At 40.1% G+C, this 13,630-nt stretch overlaps 1 protein-coding gene across 2 annotated transcripts in view; it reads left to right on the top strand.

Annotated features, from left to right (window-relative positions):
* The first annotated feature begins 1,828 nt into the window (after positions 1-1,828).
* cep83 (centrosomal protein 83) overlaps positions 1,829-13,630 on the top strand; it is a 30,318-nt gene continuing 18,516 nt past the window's right edge. For both annotated transcript variants that reach the window (XR_014534293.1, XM_083546300.1), the window contains exons 1-4: positions 1,829-1,940; positions 4,391-4,583; positions 4,704-4,854; positions 12,215-12,307. Coding sequence is in view for 1 of the 2 variants with exons in the window: in XM_083546300.1 (XP_083402426.1) it covers positions 4,396-4,583; positions 4,704-4,854; positions 12,215-12,307 (432 nt within the window). In the remaining variant the exon portion in view is untranslated. The remainder of the gene's footprint in view (positions 1,941-4,390; positions 4,584-4,703; positions 4,855-12,214; positions 12,308-13,630) is intronic.

The following is a 13,630-nucleotide window of genomic DNA, read 5'->3' as shown; positions in this document are numbered from 1 at the left end:
GTGAAATTCATTATATTGGTCAACAGAGTCAACAGAGGATGCCATTTCCACTGCTCTTTATCGAGCCCTCGCCAAAATAAATAGGAACAACATTAGAATGCGTTTAATTGGCTTCACTTCTGAAGTCAACACAGTCATACCCACTAAACTGATCTTAAAGATCCGTGACCTAAGTATCTGCACCGCCAAATGGAGATGGATTCTTGACTTTCACACCAATAGACCTTAGTCTGTAAGTTTGGGCAATCACATGTCCTCAACCCTCACTCTGAACACTGGCATTCCAGGGGTGTATGTTGAGCCCGATAATCTACTCCCTGTTCACTCATGACTGTGTTCCTCTGTATAAATCCAACATCTTCATCAAGTATGAGTTGAAGATCAGCATCAATGATGAATTAGGTTACAAGGAAGAGATCCAAAGCCTGACAGTGTAGTGTTCCACCAACAACCTTACCCTCAATGCTATGAAGACTAAAGAGTTGATTGTGAGCTAACAGCAGGAGACACTCCCCTGTCGACATCAATGGAACGGAAGAAGATCAGGGGGCTCCAGCTTTATGTTTCTGGTAGTCAACCTTTCTGAGGATGTGTCCTGTAACCAGAACACTTCACCTCTGCTTAGGTAGGTGCAACAGCATTTGTCCTTCGTGAGGAGACATCCAGACACTGCTACAGATTAGAGAAAAATAAATATAAATGAAATATATGGTAAAAGAAATAAAACATTCTATGTAAAAATTCAAAAAGGTGCTACAGAACTAAATTCATATTGCACATGATGTGATATTGCACATGGTTTGATGGTATAATAATGCACATGATATATAATCTCAGTTGCATTTCTTAAATCATTCTTAATTATTATATAATTATAAACATAATGAATGCACCAGTAAGTGCATTTCTCAAAACAATTTGTACAAACAGCACCACACATAATTCTCATTGCCATCAGAAGTCCTTTAGTCTTTGTTTACAAACAAGATCATAAAATTGTTTAGTCATGTTGTATTTATGATGACGCACGGTTTCAGTATTTCCTGATGTAGACTATGGTTTGGATAACAATGATTAAAAAGCTGAATTACTTCTGTATGCCATCTATACATTTTAACAGCACAAATGAACACATTACTGTATGTAAGATATTGATTGTAAAAGACCAGACAGGATTCACACGTTTACTGTACTGTACTAGTGTTTATTTATTTCCTGGTTCTTTATCCATTTTCAGAAGTTGTAATTCTGTGTTTTTCTCTGTCTGTTGCCAGTTAAATCTTCATGAGATTCACCTTTGACCTGTTTTAGAGAACTAGATGTTTATTGGTTGATCTGATGCCGTTTACTCGCCTTCATTAGTGACATTCAAGATTCATCTGCACAATTCATCAAATCAAGACACAAATAAAAAAATTAAAAAAGGTTTAATAGAAATGTAAAGAAGATAAACTTCACACATTACGACACCTGATTTAACCATTTTGCATTCAATGAACCGATGCTGAGATGTTTTGGGGGTTAAAACTATTCAGGTGAGAACCAGAGTAATATATTTTGATCAACATTTTTTGATTAAACAGTTGATAATGTAGGAAACAGCAGACACTTGAACACAATCAATTAAATGTACCAAAACAACGAGAAATTGCTTTTATGACGCGCACAAGTGACGTCATGATGTGAATTTGAATTGAGAATTTATTCTCGGAAATAAGAATAAATCACGCTCCAAAGGGCTTGAGAAACACTCTGATCTCAGCAGAAAGAAAACATCTGGAGGTTTTTCTTTACCTCCTCCCACTTTGTAAACTCGGACACGCGGAAATGACGTCATTTCTTCTCAACGCATTCTGCTGTGTGTTCGCACGGAGGGACTTTGGACTACACCGGAAGTTCCGGGTTTCGGAGGATGGGGCAGAGGGTTGGAGTGTAAACAGGTAATGAATGTTCACTTTTTGTTTATTGCCTTCTGGTGCAGTAGGAGGATGATGATGATGATGATGGTATCATGATGGTGGAGATACAGCGGTAGTTTTCGCTGTTCTTCCTCCACTTTCCAAATCAAAACATCCTGTTTAATGCTCTAGTTTTTAATCATCCTCAAATAATACACAGTGAAATTTAAATTTCTTTACACAGCACGTGTTCTGTCTCAACACAAACATAACACCAGGAGAGAGAAACTTTATGAAAATGTATTTCCCAAATTGATTTGATATGTCCAAGCAGAAATGGCAGCAAAATGATCATTGAAATGTGATTCGTCCTAAATGCATTTAGACTCATGTTTAGGACACTTAGGATTGTGTTTTCATCATAACATCCTCACATCATCATCATCATAACATCATAACATGATCATAACATCCTCAAATCTTTATCATAACATCCTCAAAACCTCATCATAACATTATAACATTATCATAACATCCTCACAACATCCTCATAACATCATCATAACATGATCACAACATCCTCATAACATCCTCACATCATCATAACATCATAACATTATCATAACATCCTCACAACATCCTCATAACATCATCATAACATGATCACAACATCCTCATAACATCCTCACATCATCATAACATCATAACATTATCATAACATCCTCACAACATCCTCATAACATCATCATAACATGATCACAACATCCTCATAACATCCTCACATCATCATAACATCATAACATTATCATAACATCCTCACAACATCCTCATAACATTATCATAACATGATCACAACATCCTCATAACAGCCTCACATCATCATAACATCATAACATTATCATAACATTATCATAACATCCTCACAACATCCTCATAACATGATCACAACATCCTCATAACATCCTCATAACATCCTCATAACATAATCACAACATCCTCATAACAGCCTCATATCATCATAACATTATCATAACATCCTCACAACATCCTCATAACATCATCATAACATGATCACAACATTCTCATAACATCCTCATAACATCCCCATAACATCCTCATAACATTATCATAACATCCTCATAACATCCTCATAACATCATCATAACATCCTCATAACATCCTCATAACATCCTCATAACATAATCACAACATCCTCATAACAGCCTCACATCATCATAACATCATAACATTATCATAACATCCTCACAACATCCTCATAACATCATCATAACATGATCACAACATTCTCATAACATCCTCATAACATCCCCATAACATCCTCATAACATCATCATAACATCCTCATAACATCCTCATAACATCCTCATAACATTATCATAACATCATCACAACATCCTCATAACATCCTCATACATTATCATAACATTATCATAACATCATCACAACATCCTCATAACATCATCATATCATAACATGATCACAACATCCTCATAACATCCTCATAACATCTTCACAACATCATGACCATCATTTTGCTGCTATTTTCTGCTTTACACATCAAATTCATTTGGGTAATACATTTTCATCTTTATTTTGCAACATGTTAAGTGTTAAAATTACTATGTAATTTAAATATTAAAACTAATGTTGAAAATGGCAAATAAAATTATATAATTATAAATTGTAAATTTTAATTATATACTGTAATTTCCGGACTATAAAGCGCACATATATATAAGCGGCACAGAATTTTACAAATATTTGTATTTTTAACATAAATAAGCCGCACCTGTCTATATTTCATTGGTCTAATGTTATGTCGCTCAGTTTTTTGGCTTAAAGTTTGTGAAACCGGGAAAAACCCAGGAAAAATTCATAAATAAGCCGCTTCGTGGTTTAAGCCGTGGGGTTCAAAACGTGGGGAAAAAAGTAGCGGCTTATAGTCCGAAAAATACGGTAATTAAACTTTCATTTTCCTTTTACACCAAATGATTCACATATGATGATGGAAAATGTAAATGTAAATATTTGATATTTTTTATATATAACATTTTAAAAAGAATTTTGCTGTATCTGTGCTTTCATGTGTATGTGTGTGTGTGTTTGTGTGTGTGTGTGTGTGTGTGTGTGTGTGTGTGTGTGCGTGTGTGTGTGTGTTACTGGCTCCTGCTGCTTCAGTTGCCCAGACAACCTGCCCCAGTCCTCAGTGTGCCCTTGTGTAATCACACTTTCCGTATCCACAACACAAAATGAAGAGAAATCACTTGAGACTGAAGTGTGAGCTTTGAGAGGCAGAGAGCAATCATGTGAGCATGTTCCTGCGCTGTAACTGCCCCTGTAACTGCCCTGATTCGCCTCTCATCCCTGCACAGGGACACGAGCTGGATGGAAGAGTGTGTGGGTCGGTTCAACATCTCCAGGTCACAGAGCTTTACAAGACACACTGATTTTTCTTTCTTTTTGTCTCAAAGAAAGGATGGACGGTGGAGTAAATTTCTCAGCCATGTTTTCAAACTTGGAGGCTGGTGGAAGTGGAAAAGCCCAGGAAGTAAGTGCAGGGTTCCGCAGCTTGGACACAGAGCTCCAGAAGATGCTGATTGATGAACGGATGCGCTGTGAGAACCACAAAACCAACTACCAGACACTTAAAGCAGAGCACACAAGGTCTGGTAGCATGTCTTTGTATAAGGAAATAACTTGTTAGATCGAAAACTAGGTTTGGTTTTGTTATTCAGCAGATATTTTGGAGTAATTGGAGAATTTAGTGTGTGTGTGTGTGTGTAGACTGCAGGGTGAGTATACACGGTCACAGGCTGAACTTAGAAGGATGCTGAGTGAGAAGCAGGTTGGTCAGGAGAAGCTCCAGCTGCTCCTGGCAGGGCTAAGAAGAGAAGTGCTGGATAAGACCCGGGAGCTCGAGGAGCTTCGATTACAGGTTCATATATAACATTAAATATTAGAGAAGTTTCATGTTTCTCACTTGTTCTACTCTTCTCCTCATTAACACAAACTAAGGCATTTGAGTAACTTGTAAATCTCTGGATAGTTTTTCTCAGTTGCTTTGGAGCGTTTCTCAGATCAGAAATGAAAATCTTAAAACTACTTCACATCATGTCGTCACTTTAGCACATCATCAAAGCAAGTTCTCGTTGCTTTAAACAAATAGTGAATGCTTTGGTACATTCATTTAATTTATTATGTACAAGTGTCTGCTGTTTCCTACATTATCAGTTGTGTTTCATGTTCATCAAAATATAGTTTTCCCAGGTTTTCACCTGAATCGTCTTAACCCCTAAAACATCTCTGCATCAGTCATTTAATGCAAAACACGTTTAACCAACCAGTTGTCAGAATGTGTAAAGCTTAAATCTATTAAATCTTGTTTTGTAAATGTGATGAATTGATGAATTGTGCAGATGAAACGTCACTAATGAAGGCGAGTGAACGCCATCAGATCAACCAATAATCAACTAGTTCTCTAAAACAGCACTTCCAAAGCAAATGAGAAAAAAAAACTGTAAACAATATAACAAAAGAAATGATCATCACTGATTAGCCAAAAAAAAAGTCTCCACCTTTATTTAACTAAGCAATAAGGTAAGAGCTTCTTTGGATAATTAATGAAGTAATTAATATGATTCAGAGTTCAGAAGAATTATTGCCCTCAAGCAAACAATGTGCTTTTGTTCTCTTTGTTGGAGTTATTAAAATGTGTATGTACCTGGTTGTGTGTGTGGTAGGTGATAACGCCTCAGCGGTTGGAGTTATTAAAATGTGTATGTACGTGGTTGTGTGTGTGTGGTAGGTGATAACGCCTCAGCGGTTGGAGTTATTAAAATGTGTATGTACGTGGTTGTGTGTGTGTGGTAGGTGATAACGCCTCAGCGGTTGGAGTTATTAAAATGTGTATGTACGTGGTTGTGTGTGTGTGGTAGGTGATAACACCTCAGCGGTTGGAGTTATTAAAATGTGTATGTACGTGGTTGTGTGTGTGGTAGGTGATAACGCCTCAGCGGTTGGAGTTATTAAAATGTGTATGTACCTGGTTGTGTGTGTGGTAGGTGATAACGCCTCAGCGGTTGGAGTTATTAAAATGTGTATGTACGTGGTTGTGTGTGTGTGGTAGGTGATAACACCTCAGCGGTTGGACTTATTAAAATGTGTATGTACCTGGTTGTGTGTGTGTGTGTGGTAGGTGATAACACCTCAGCGGTTGGAGTTATTAAAATGTGTATGTACGTGGTTGTGTGTGTGGTAGGTGATAACGCCTCAGCGGTTGGAGTTATTAAAATGTGTATGTACCTGGTTGTGTGTGTGTGGTAGGTGATAACGCCTCAGTGGTTGGAGTTATTAAAATGTGTATGTACCTGGTTGTGTGTGTGGTAGGTGATAACGCCTCAGCGGTTGGAGTTATTAAAATGTGTATGTACGTGGTTGTGTGTGTGTGAGGTAGGTGATAACGCCTCAGCGGTTGGAGTTATTAAAATGTGTATGTACCTGGTTGTGTGTGTGGTAGGTGATAACGCCTCAGCGGTTGGAGTTATTAAAATGTGTATGTACGTGGTTGTGTGTGTGTGGTAGGTGATAACACCTCAGCGGTTGGACTTATTAAAATGTGTATGTACCTGGTTGTGTGTGTGTGTGTGGTAGGTGATAACACCTCAGCGGTTGGAGTTATTAAAATGTGTATGTACGTGGTTGTGTGTGTGGTAGGTGATAACGCCTCAGCGGTTGGAGTTATTAAAATGTGTATGTACCTGGTTGTGTGTGTGGTAGGTGATAACGCCTCAGCGGTTGGAGTTATTAAAATGTGTATGTACGTGGTTGTGTGTGTGTGGTAGGTGATAACACCTCAGCGGTTGGAGTTATTAAAATGTGTATGTACCTGGTTGTGTGTGGTAGGTGATAACGCCTCAGCAGTTGGAGTTATTAAAATGTGTATGTACGTGGTTGTGTGTGTGTGGTAGGTGATAACGCCTCAGCAGTTGGAGTTATTAAAATGTGTATGTACGTGGTTGTGTGTGTGGTAGGTGATAACGCCTCAGCTGTTGGAGTTATTAAAATGTGTATGTACGTGGTTGTGTGTGTGTGGTAGGTGATAACGCCTCAGCGGTTGGAGTTATTAAAATGTGTATGTACGTGGTTGTGTGTGTGTGGTAGGTGGTAACGCTTCAGCAGTTGGAGTTATTAAAATGTGTATGTACGTGGTTGTGTGTGTGTGGTAGGTGATAACACCTCAGCGGTTGGAGTTATTAAAATGTGTATGTACGTGGTTGTGTGTGTGTGGTAGGTGATAACGCCTCAGCGGTTGGAGTTATTAAAATGTGTATGTACGTGGTTGTGTGTGTGTGGTAGGTGATAACGCCTCAGCGGTTGGAGTTATTAAAATGTGTATGTACGTGGTTGTGTGTGTGTGGTAGGTGATAACACCTCAGCGGTTGGACTTATTAAAATGTGTATGTACCTGGTTGTGTGTGTGTGGTAGGTGATAACACCTCAGCGGTTGGAGTTATTAAAATGTGTATGTACGTGGTTGTGTGTGTGTGGTAGGTGATAACACCTCAGCAGTTGGAGTTATTAAAATGTGTATGTACCTGGTTGTGTGTGTGGTAGGTGATAACGCCTCAGCTGTTGGAGTTATTAAAATGTGTATGTACCTGGTTGTGTGTGTGGTAGGTGATAACGCCTCAGCGGTTGGAGTTATTAAAATGTGTATGTACCTGGTTGTGTGTGTGGTAGGTGATTACACCTCAGCGGTTGGAGTTATTAAAATGTGTATGTACCTGGTTGTGTGTGTGGTAGGTGATAACCCCTCAGCGGTTGGAGTTATTAAAATGTGTATGTACCTGGTTGTGTGTGTGTGGTAGGTGATAACACCTCAGCGGTTGGAGTTATTAAAATGTGTATGTACCTGGTTGTGTGTGTGTGTGGTAGGTGATAACACCTCAGCGGTTGGAGTTATTAAAATGTGTATGTACCTGGTTGTGTGTGTGGTAGGTGATAACGCCTCAGCGGTTGGAGTTATTAAAATGTGTATGTACGTGGTTGTGTGTGTGGTAGGTGATAACGCCTCAGCGGTTGGAGTTATTAAAATGTGTATGTACGTGGTTGTGTGTGTGTGGTAGGTGATAACACCTCAGCGGTTGGAGTTATTAAAATGTGTATGTACGTGGTTGTGTGTGTGTGGTAGGTGATAACACCTCAGCGGTTGGAGTTATTAAAATGTGTATGTACCTGGTTGTGTGTGTGGTAGGTGATAACGCCTCAGCGGTTGGAGTTATTAAAATGTGTATGTACGTGGTTGTGTGTGTGTGGTAGGTGATAACGCCTCAGCGGTTGGAGTTATTAAAATGTGTATGTACGTGGTTGTGTGTGTGTGAGGTAGGTGATAACGCCTCAGCGGTTGGAGTTAATAAAATGTGTATGTACGTGGTTGTGTGTGTGTGGTAGGTGATAACGCCTCAGCGGTTGGAGTTATTAAAATGTGTATGTACGTGGTTGTGTGTGTGTGGTAGGTGATAACGCCTCAGCAGTTGGAGTTATTAAAATGTGTATGTACGTGGTTGTGTGTGTGTGGTAGGTGATAACACCTCAGCGGTTGGAGTTATTAAAATGTGTATGTACGTGGTTGTGTGTGTGTGGTAGGTGATAACGCCTCAGCAGTTGGAGTTATTAAAATGTGTATGTACGTGGTTGTGTGTGTGTGGTAGGTGATAACACCTCAGCGGTTGGAGTTATTAAAATGTGTATGTACGTGGTTGTGTGTGTGTGGTAGGTGATAACACCTCAGCGGTTGGAGTTATTAAAATGTGTATGTACGTGGTTGTGTGTGTGTGGTAGGTGATAACGCCTCAGCGGTTGGAGTTATTAAAATGTGTATGTACGTGGTTGTGTGTGTGTGGTAGGTGATAACGCCTCAGTGGTTGGAGTTATTAAAATGTGTATGTACGTGGTTGTGTGTGTGTGGTAGGTGATAACACCTCAGCGGTTGGAGTTATTAAAATGTGTATGTTTGTGGTTGTGTGTGTGTGGTAGGTGATAACACCTCAGCGGTTGGAGTTATTAAAATGTGTATGTAACTGGTTGTGTGTGTGTGGTAGGTGATAACACCTCAGCGGTTGGAGTTATTAAAATGTGTATGTACGTGGTTGTGTGTGTGTGGTAGGTGATAACGCCTCAGCGGTTGGAGTTATTAAAATGTGTATGTACGTGGTTGTGTGTGTGGTAGGTGATAACACCTCAGCGGTTGGAGTTATTAAAATGTGTATGTACGTGGTTGTGTGTGTGTGGTAGGTGGTAACGCTTCAGCAGTTGGAGTTATTAAAATGTGTATGTACGTGGTTGTGTGTGTGTGGTAGGTGATAACACCTCAGCGGTTGGAGTTATTAAAATGTGTATGTACGTGGTTGTGTGTGTGTGGTAGGTGATAACGCCTCAGCGGTTGGAGTTATTAAAATGTGTATGTACGTGGTTGTGTGTGTGTGGTAGGTGATAACGCCTCAGCGGTTGGAGTTATTAAAATGTGTATGTACGTGGTTGTGTGTGTGTGGTAGGTGATAACGCCTTAGCAGTTGGAGTTATTAAAATGTGTATGTACGTGGTTGTGTGTGTGTGGTAGGTGATAACACCTCAGCGGTTGGAGTTATTAAAATGTGTATGTACGTGGTTGTGTGTGTGTGTGGTAGGTGATAACGCCTCAGCGGTTGGAGTTATTAAAATGTGTATGTACGTGGTTGTGTGTGTGTGTGGTAGGTGATAACGCCTCAGCGGTTGGAGTTATTAAAATGTGTATGTACATGGTTGTGTGTGTGGTAGGTGATAACACCTCAGCGGTTGGAGTTATTAAAATGTGTATGTACGTGGTTGTGTGTGTGGTAGGTGATAACGCCTCAGTGGTTGGAGTTATTAAAATGTGTATGTACGTGGTTGTGTGTGTGTGGTAGGTGATAACGCCTCAGTGGTTGGAGTTATTAAAATGTGTATGTACGTGGTTGTGTGTGTGTGGTAGGTGATAACACCTCAGCGGTTGGAGTTATTAAAATGTGTATGTACGTGGTTGTGTGTGTGTGTGGTAGGTGATAACACCTCAGCGGTTGGAGTTATTAAAATGTGTATGTACGTGGTTGTGTGTGTGTGTGGTAGGTGATAACGCCTCAGCGGTTGGAGTTATTAAAATGTGTATGTACGTGGTTGTGTGTGTGTGGTAGGTGATAACGCCTCAGCGGTTGGAGTTATTAAAATGTGTATGTACGTGGTTGTGTGTGTGTGTGGTAGGTGATAACGCCTCAGCGGTTGGAGTTATTAAAATGTGTATGTACGTGGTTGTGTGTGTGTGGTAGGTGATAACACCTCAGCGGTTGGAGTTATTAAAATGTGTATGTACGTGGTTGTGTGTGTGTGGTAGGTGATAACGCCTCAGCGGTTGGAGTTATTAAAATGTGTATGTACGTGGTTGTGTGTGTGTGGTAGGTGATAACGCCTCAGTGGTTGGAGTTATTAAAATGTGTATGTACGTGGTTGTGTGTGTGTGGTAGGTGATAACACCTCAGCGGTTGGAGTTATTAAAATGTGTATGTTTGTGGTTGTGTGTGTGTGGTAGGTGATAACACCTCAGCGGTTGGAGTTATTAAAATGTGTATGTAACTGGTTGTGTGTGTGTGGTAGGTGATAACACCTCAGCGGTTGGAGTTATTAAAATGTGTATGTACGTGGTTGTGTGTGTGTGGTAGGTGATAACGCCTCAGCGGTTGGAGTTATTAAAATGTGTATGTACGTGGTTGTGTGTGTGGTAGGTGATAACACCTCAGCGGTTGGAGTTATTAAAATGTGTATGTACGTGGTTGTGTGTGTGTGGTAGGTGGTAACGCTTCAGCAGTTGGAGTTATTAAAATGTGTATGTACGTGGTTGTGTGTGTGTGGTAGGTGATAACACCTCAGCGGTTGGAGTTATTAAAATGTGTATGTACGTGGTTGTGTGTGTGTGGTAGGTGATAACGCCTCAGCGGTTGGAGTTATTAAAATGTGTATGTACGTGGTTGTGTGTGTGTGGTAGGTGATAACGCCTCAGCGGTTGGAGTTATTAAAATGTGTATGTACGTGGTTGTGTGTGTGTGGTAGGTGATAACGCCTTAGCAGTTGGAGTTATTAAAATGTGTATGTACGTGGTTGTGTGTGTGTGGTAGGTGATAACACCTCAGCGGTTGGAGTTATTAAAATGTGTATGTACGTGGTTGTGTGTGTGTGTGGTAGGTGATAACGCCTCAGCGGTTGGAGTTATTAAAATGTGTATGTACGTGGTTGTGTGTGTGTGTGGTAGGTGATAACGCCTCAGCGGTTGGAGTTATTAAAATGTGTATGTACATGGTTGTGTGTGTGGTAGGTGATAACACCTCAGCGGTTGGAGTTATTAAAATGTGTATGTACGTGGTTGTGTGTGTGGTAGGTGATAACGCCTCAGTGGTTGGAGTTATTAAAATGTGTATGTACGTGGTTGTGTGTGTGTGGTAGGTGATAACGCCTCAGTGGTTGGAGTTATTAAAATGTGTATGTACGTGGTTGTGTGTGTGTGGTAGGTGATAACACCTCAGCGGTTGGAGTTATTAAAATGTGTATGTACGTGGTTGTGTGTGTGTGTGGTAGGTGATAACACCTCAGCGGTTGGAGTTATTAAAATGTGTATGTACGTGGTTGTGTGTGTGTGTGGTAGGTGATAACGCCTCAGCGGTTGGAGTTATTAAAATGTGTATGTACGTGGTTGTGTGTGTGTGGTAGGTGATAACGCCTCAGCGGTTGGAGTTATTAAAATGTGTATGTACGTGGTTGTGTGTGTGTGTGGTAGGTGATAACGCCTCAGCGGTTGGAGTTATTAAAATGTGTATGTACGTGGTTGTGTGTGTGTGGTAGGTGATAACGCCTCAGCGGTTGGAGTTATTAAAATGTGTATGTACGTGGTTGTGTGTGTGTGGTAGGTGATAACGCCTCAGCGGTTGGAGTTATTAAAATGTGTATGTACGTGGTTGTGTGTGTGTGTGGTAGGTGATAACGCCTCAGCGGTTGGAGTTATTAAAATGTGTATGTACGTGGTTGTGTGTGTGTGTGGTAGGTGATAACACCTCAGCGGTTGGAGTTATTAAAATGTGTATGTACGTGGTTGTGTGTGTGGTAGGTGATAACGCCTCAGTGGTTGGAGTTATTAAAATGTGTATGTACGTGGTTGTGTGTGTGTGGTAGGTGATAACGCCTCAGTGGTTGGAGTTATTAAAATGTGTATGTACGTGGTTGTGTGTGTGTGGTAGGTGATAACACCTCAGCGGTTGGAGTTATTAAAAGCCCAGCTGCAGCAGGAGATGGAAGTTCCTATTAAGGAGCGCTTTCATAAGCTAGAGGAGGTGAGTGACCTTTAATCTTCTGCTAGTCGCACTCGAGCAACGTTCTTCTTCACAGGCAGCCATAGTTATAGCCATAGATTTCTCTCTCCTTAAAAGCCTGAAGAAAGCACACAGTCACAGAGGTAGGAAGGAATGAGAGAGGAGCAGAACTGGTCATCTGGAGCTCCCAAGTGAATATTAGAATAAAATGTATGTATAAACAAGAACCAGAGCAGGATGCACCCCAGTTTTGTTTATTTACTATAACCTACATTATAGGAATGTCTCAGGATGTGCATGCATACACACAAGGAAACATCCTGATCCTGACCATCCGTAATTTTCAGAATCCAATTACACTACTTATGATTTTTGAGAAACAAGAATTTACTAGGGGTGTAAGAAAATATAGATCCGTGTTAGTATCGCGATATTTTGTTGGGTAATACTGTATCGATTCTCAGAACGCAATATTTACTCCTGACGTTAGATAGATAGCAGTTTTCTTATCACTGAACTTAAAACAGTGACAGGAAATACTAGCACAAATGCACGCCACTAATGTTAGCGTTAATATCCACCTGTTTCCTGGGGGGCGCTGCTGTAAAAACGATTGGGAGTAGAAATTCTGCCAGAACCAGTAGCAGCTTTGACTGACTGATGGCAATATTTTAGTTAAATTTTTCGTGTTTGAAAATATAAAAATGGCGTTTAAAAAGCTCAGGAACGACACGTGCTGTTCGTGGTTGCACTTATAACCAGACAGAGCTTAATTTATGGCGTAAACAACAGCGCTATGTACACAAAGCTAAAGTTAGAGTGAACTGCACGTGCGAGAGGACACGCCTGTCTTTCCTCACCTGACTGCATTCTCTACATTTATGGAATTTTGCTCTTTATTTTTTTGCCTCCCTACATTTGTAGATTGTAGTTTTTGGATGTAAAACAGTAGTAAGAGTTCAGATCATGCTTCTACTACTAGCATAATGCTAATACTAATAATATAAAACACTCATCATCATCAATACCACTTTATATGCGGTGTTTTAATGACTATGTGCACATGTTTAAACATGTTTTACTAATGACCATGTGAGTTACAGTGATACAGATAATTGTGTTCATGTATTGCAAAACACTTGCTGGCACTGAGGTGTGATGTGGGTATGGGCTGGTACAGGACAGGTTTCATGGTATGGGTAGGTTTTAGAGGTTCGGGTTAGCAGATGTAATTCATTCAAATTCACTGTGTTTATATTATAATGGTATATTAATATCTTAATATACCTCCCTGATTACTGTATAACAACGTATTGCTAAATGTCGTATCATAACCCCTGCATC

This window comes from Silurus aristotelis (genome assembly GCF_946808225.1).
Source record: "Silurus aristotelis genome assembly, chromosome: 7".
NCBI classification, from domain to species: domain Eukaryota; kingdom Metazoa; phylum Chordata; class Actinopteri; order Siluriformes; family Siluridae; genus Silurus; species Silurus aristotelis.
Note: the sequence above shows the minus strand (reverse complement) of the source record. Positions and strands in the feature narration are given on the sequence as shown.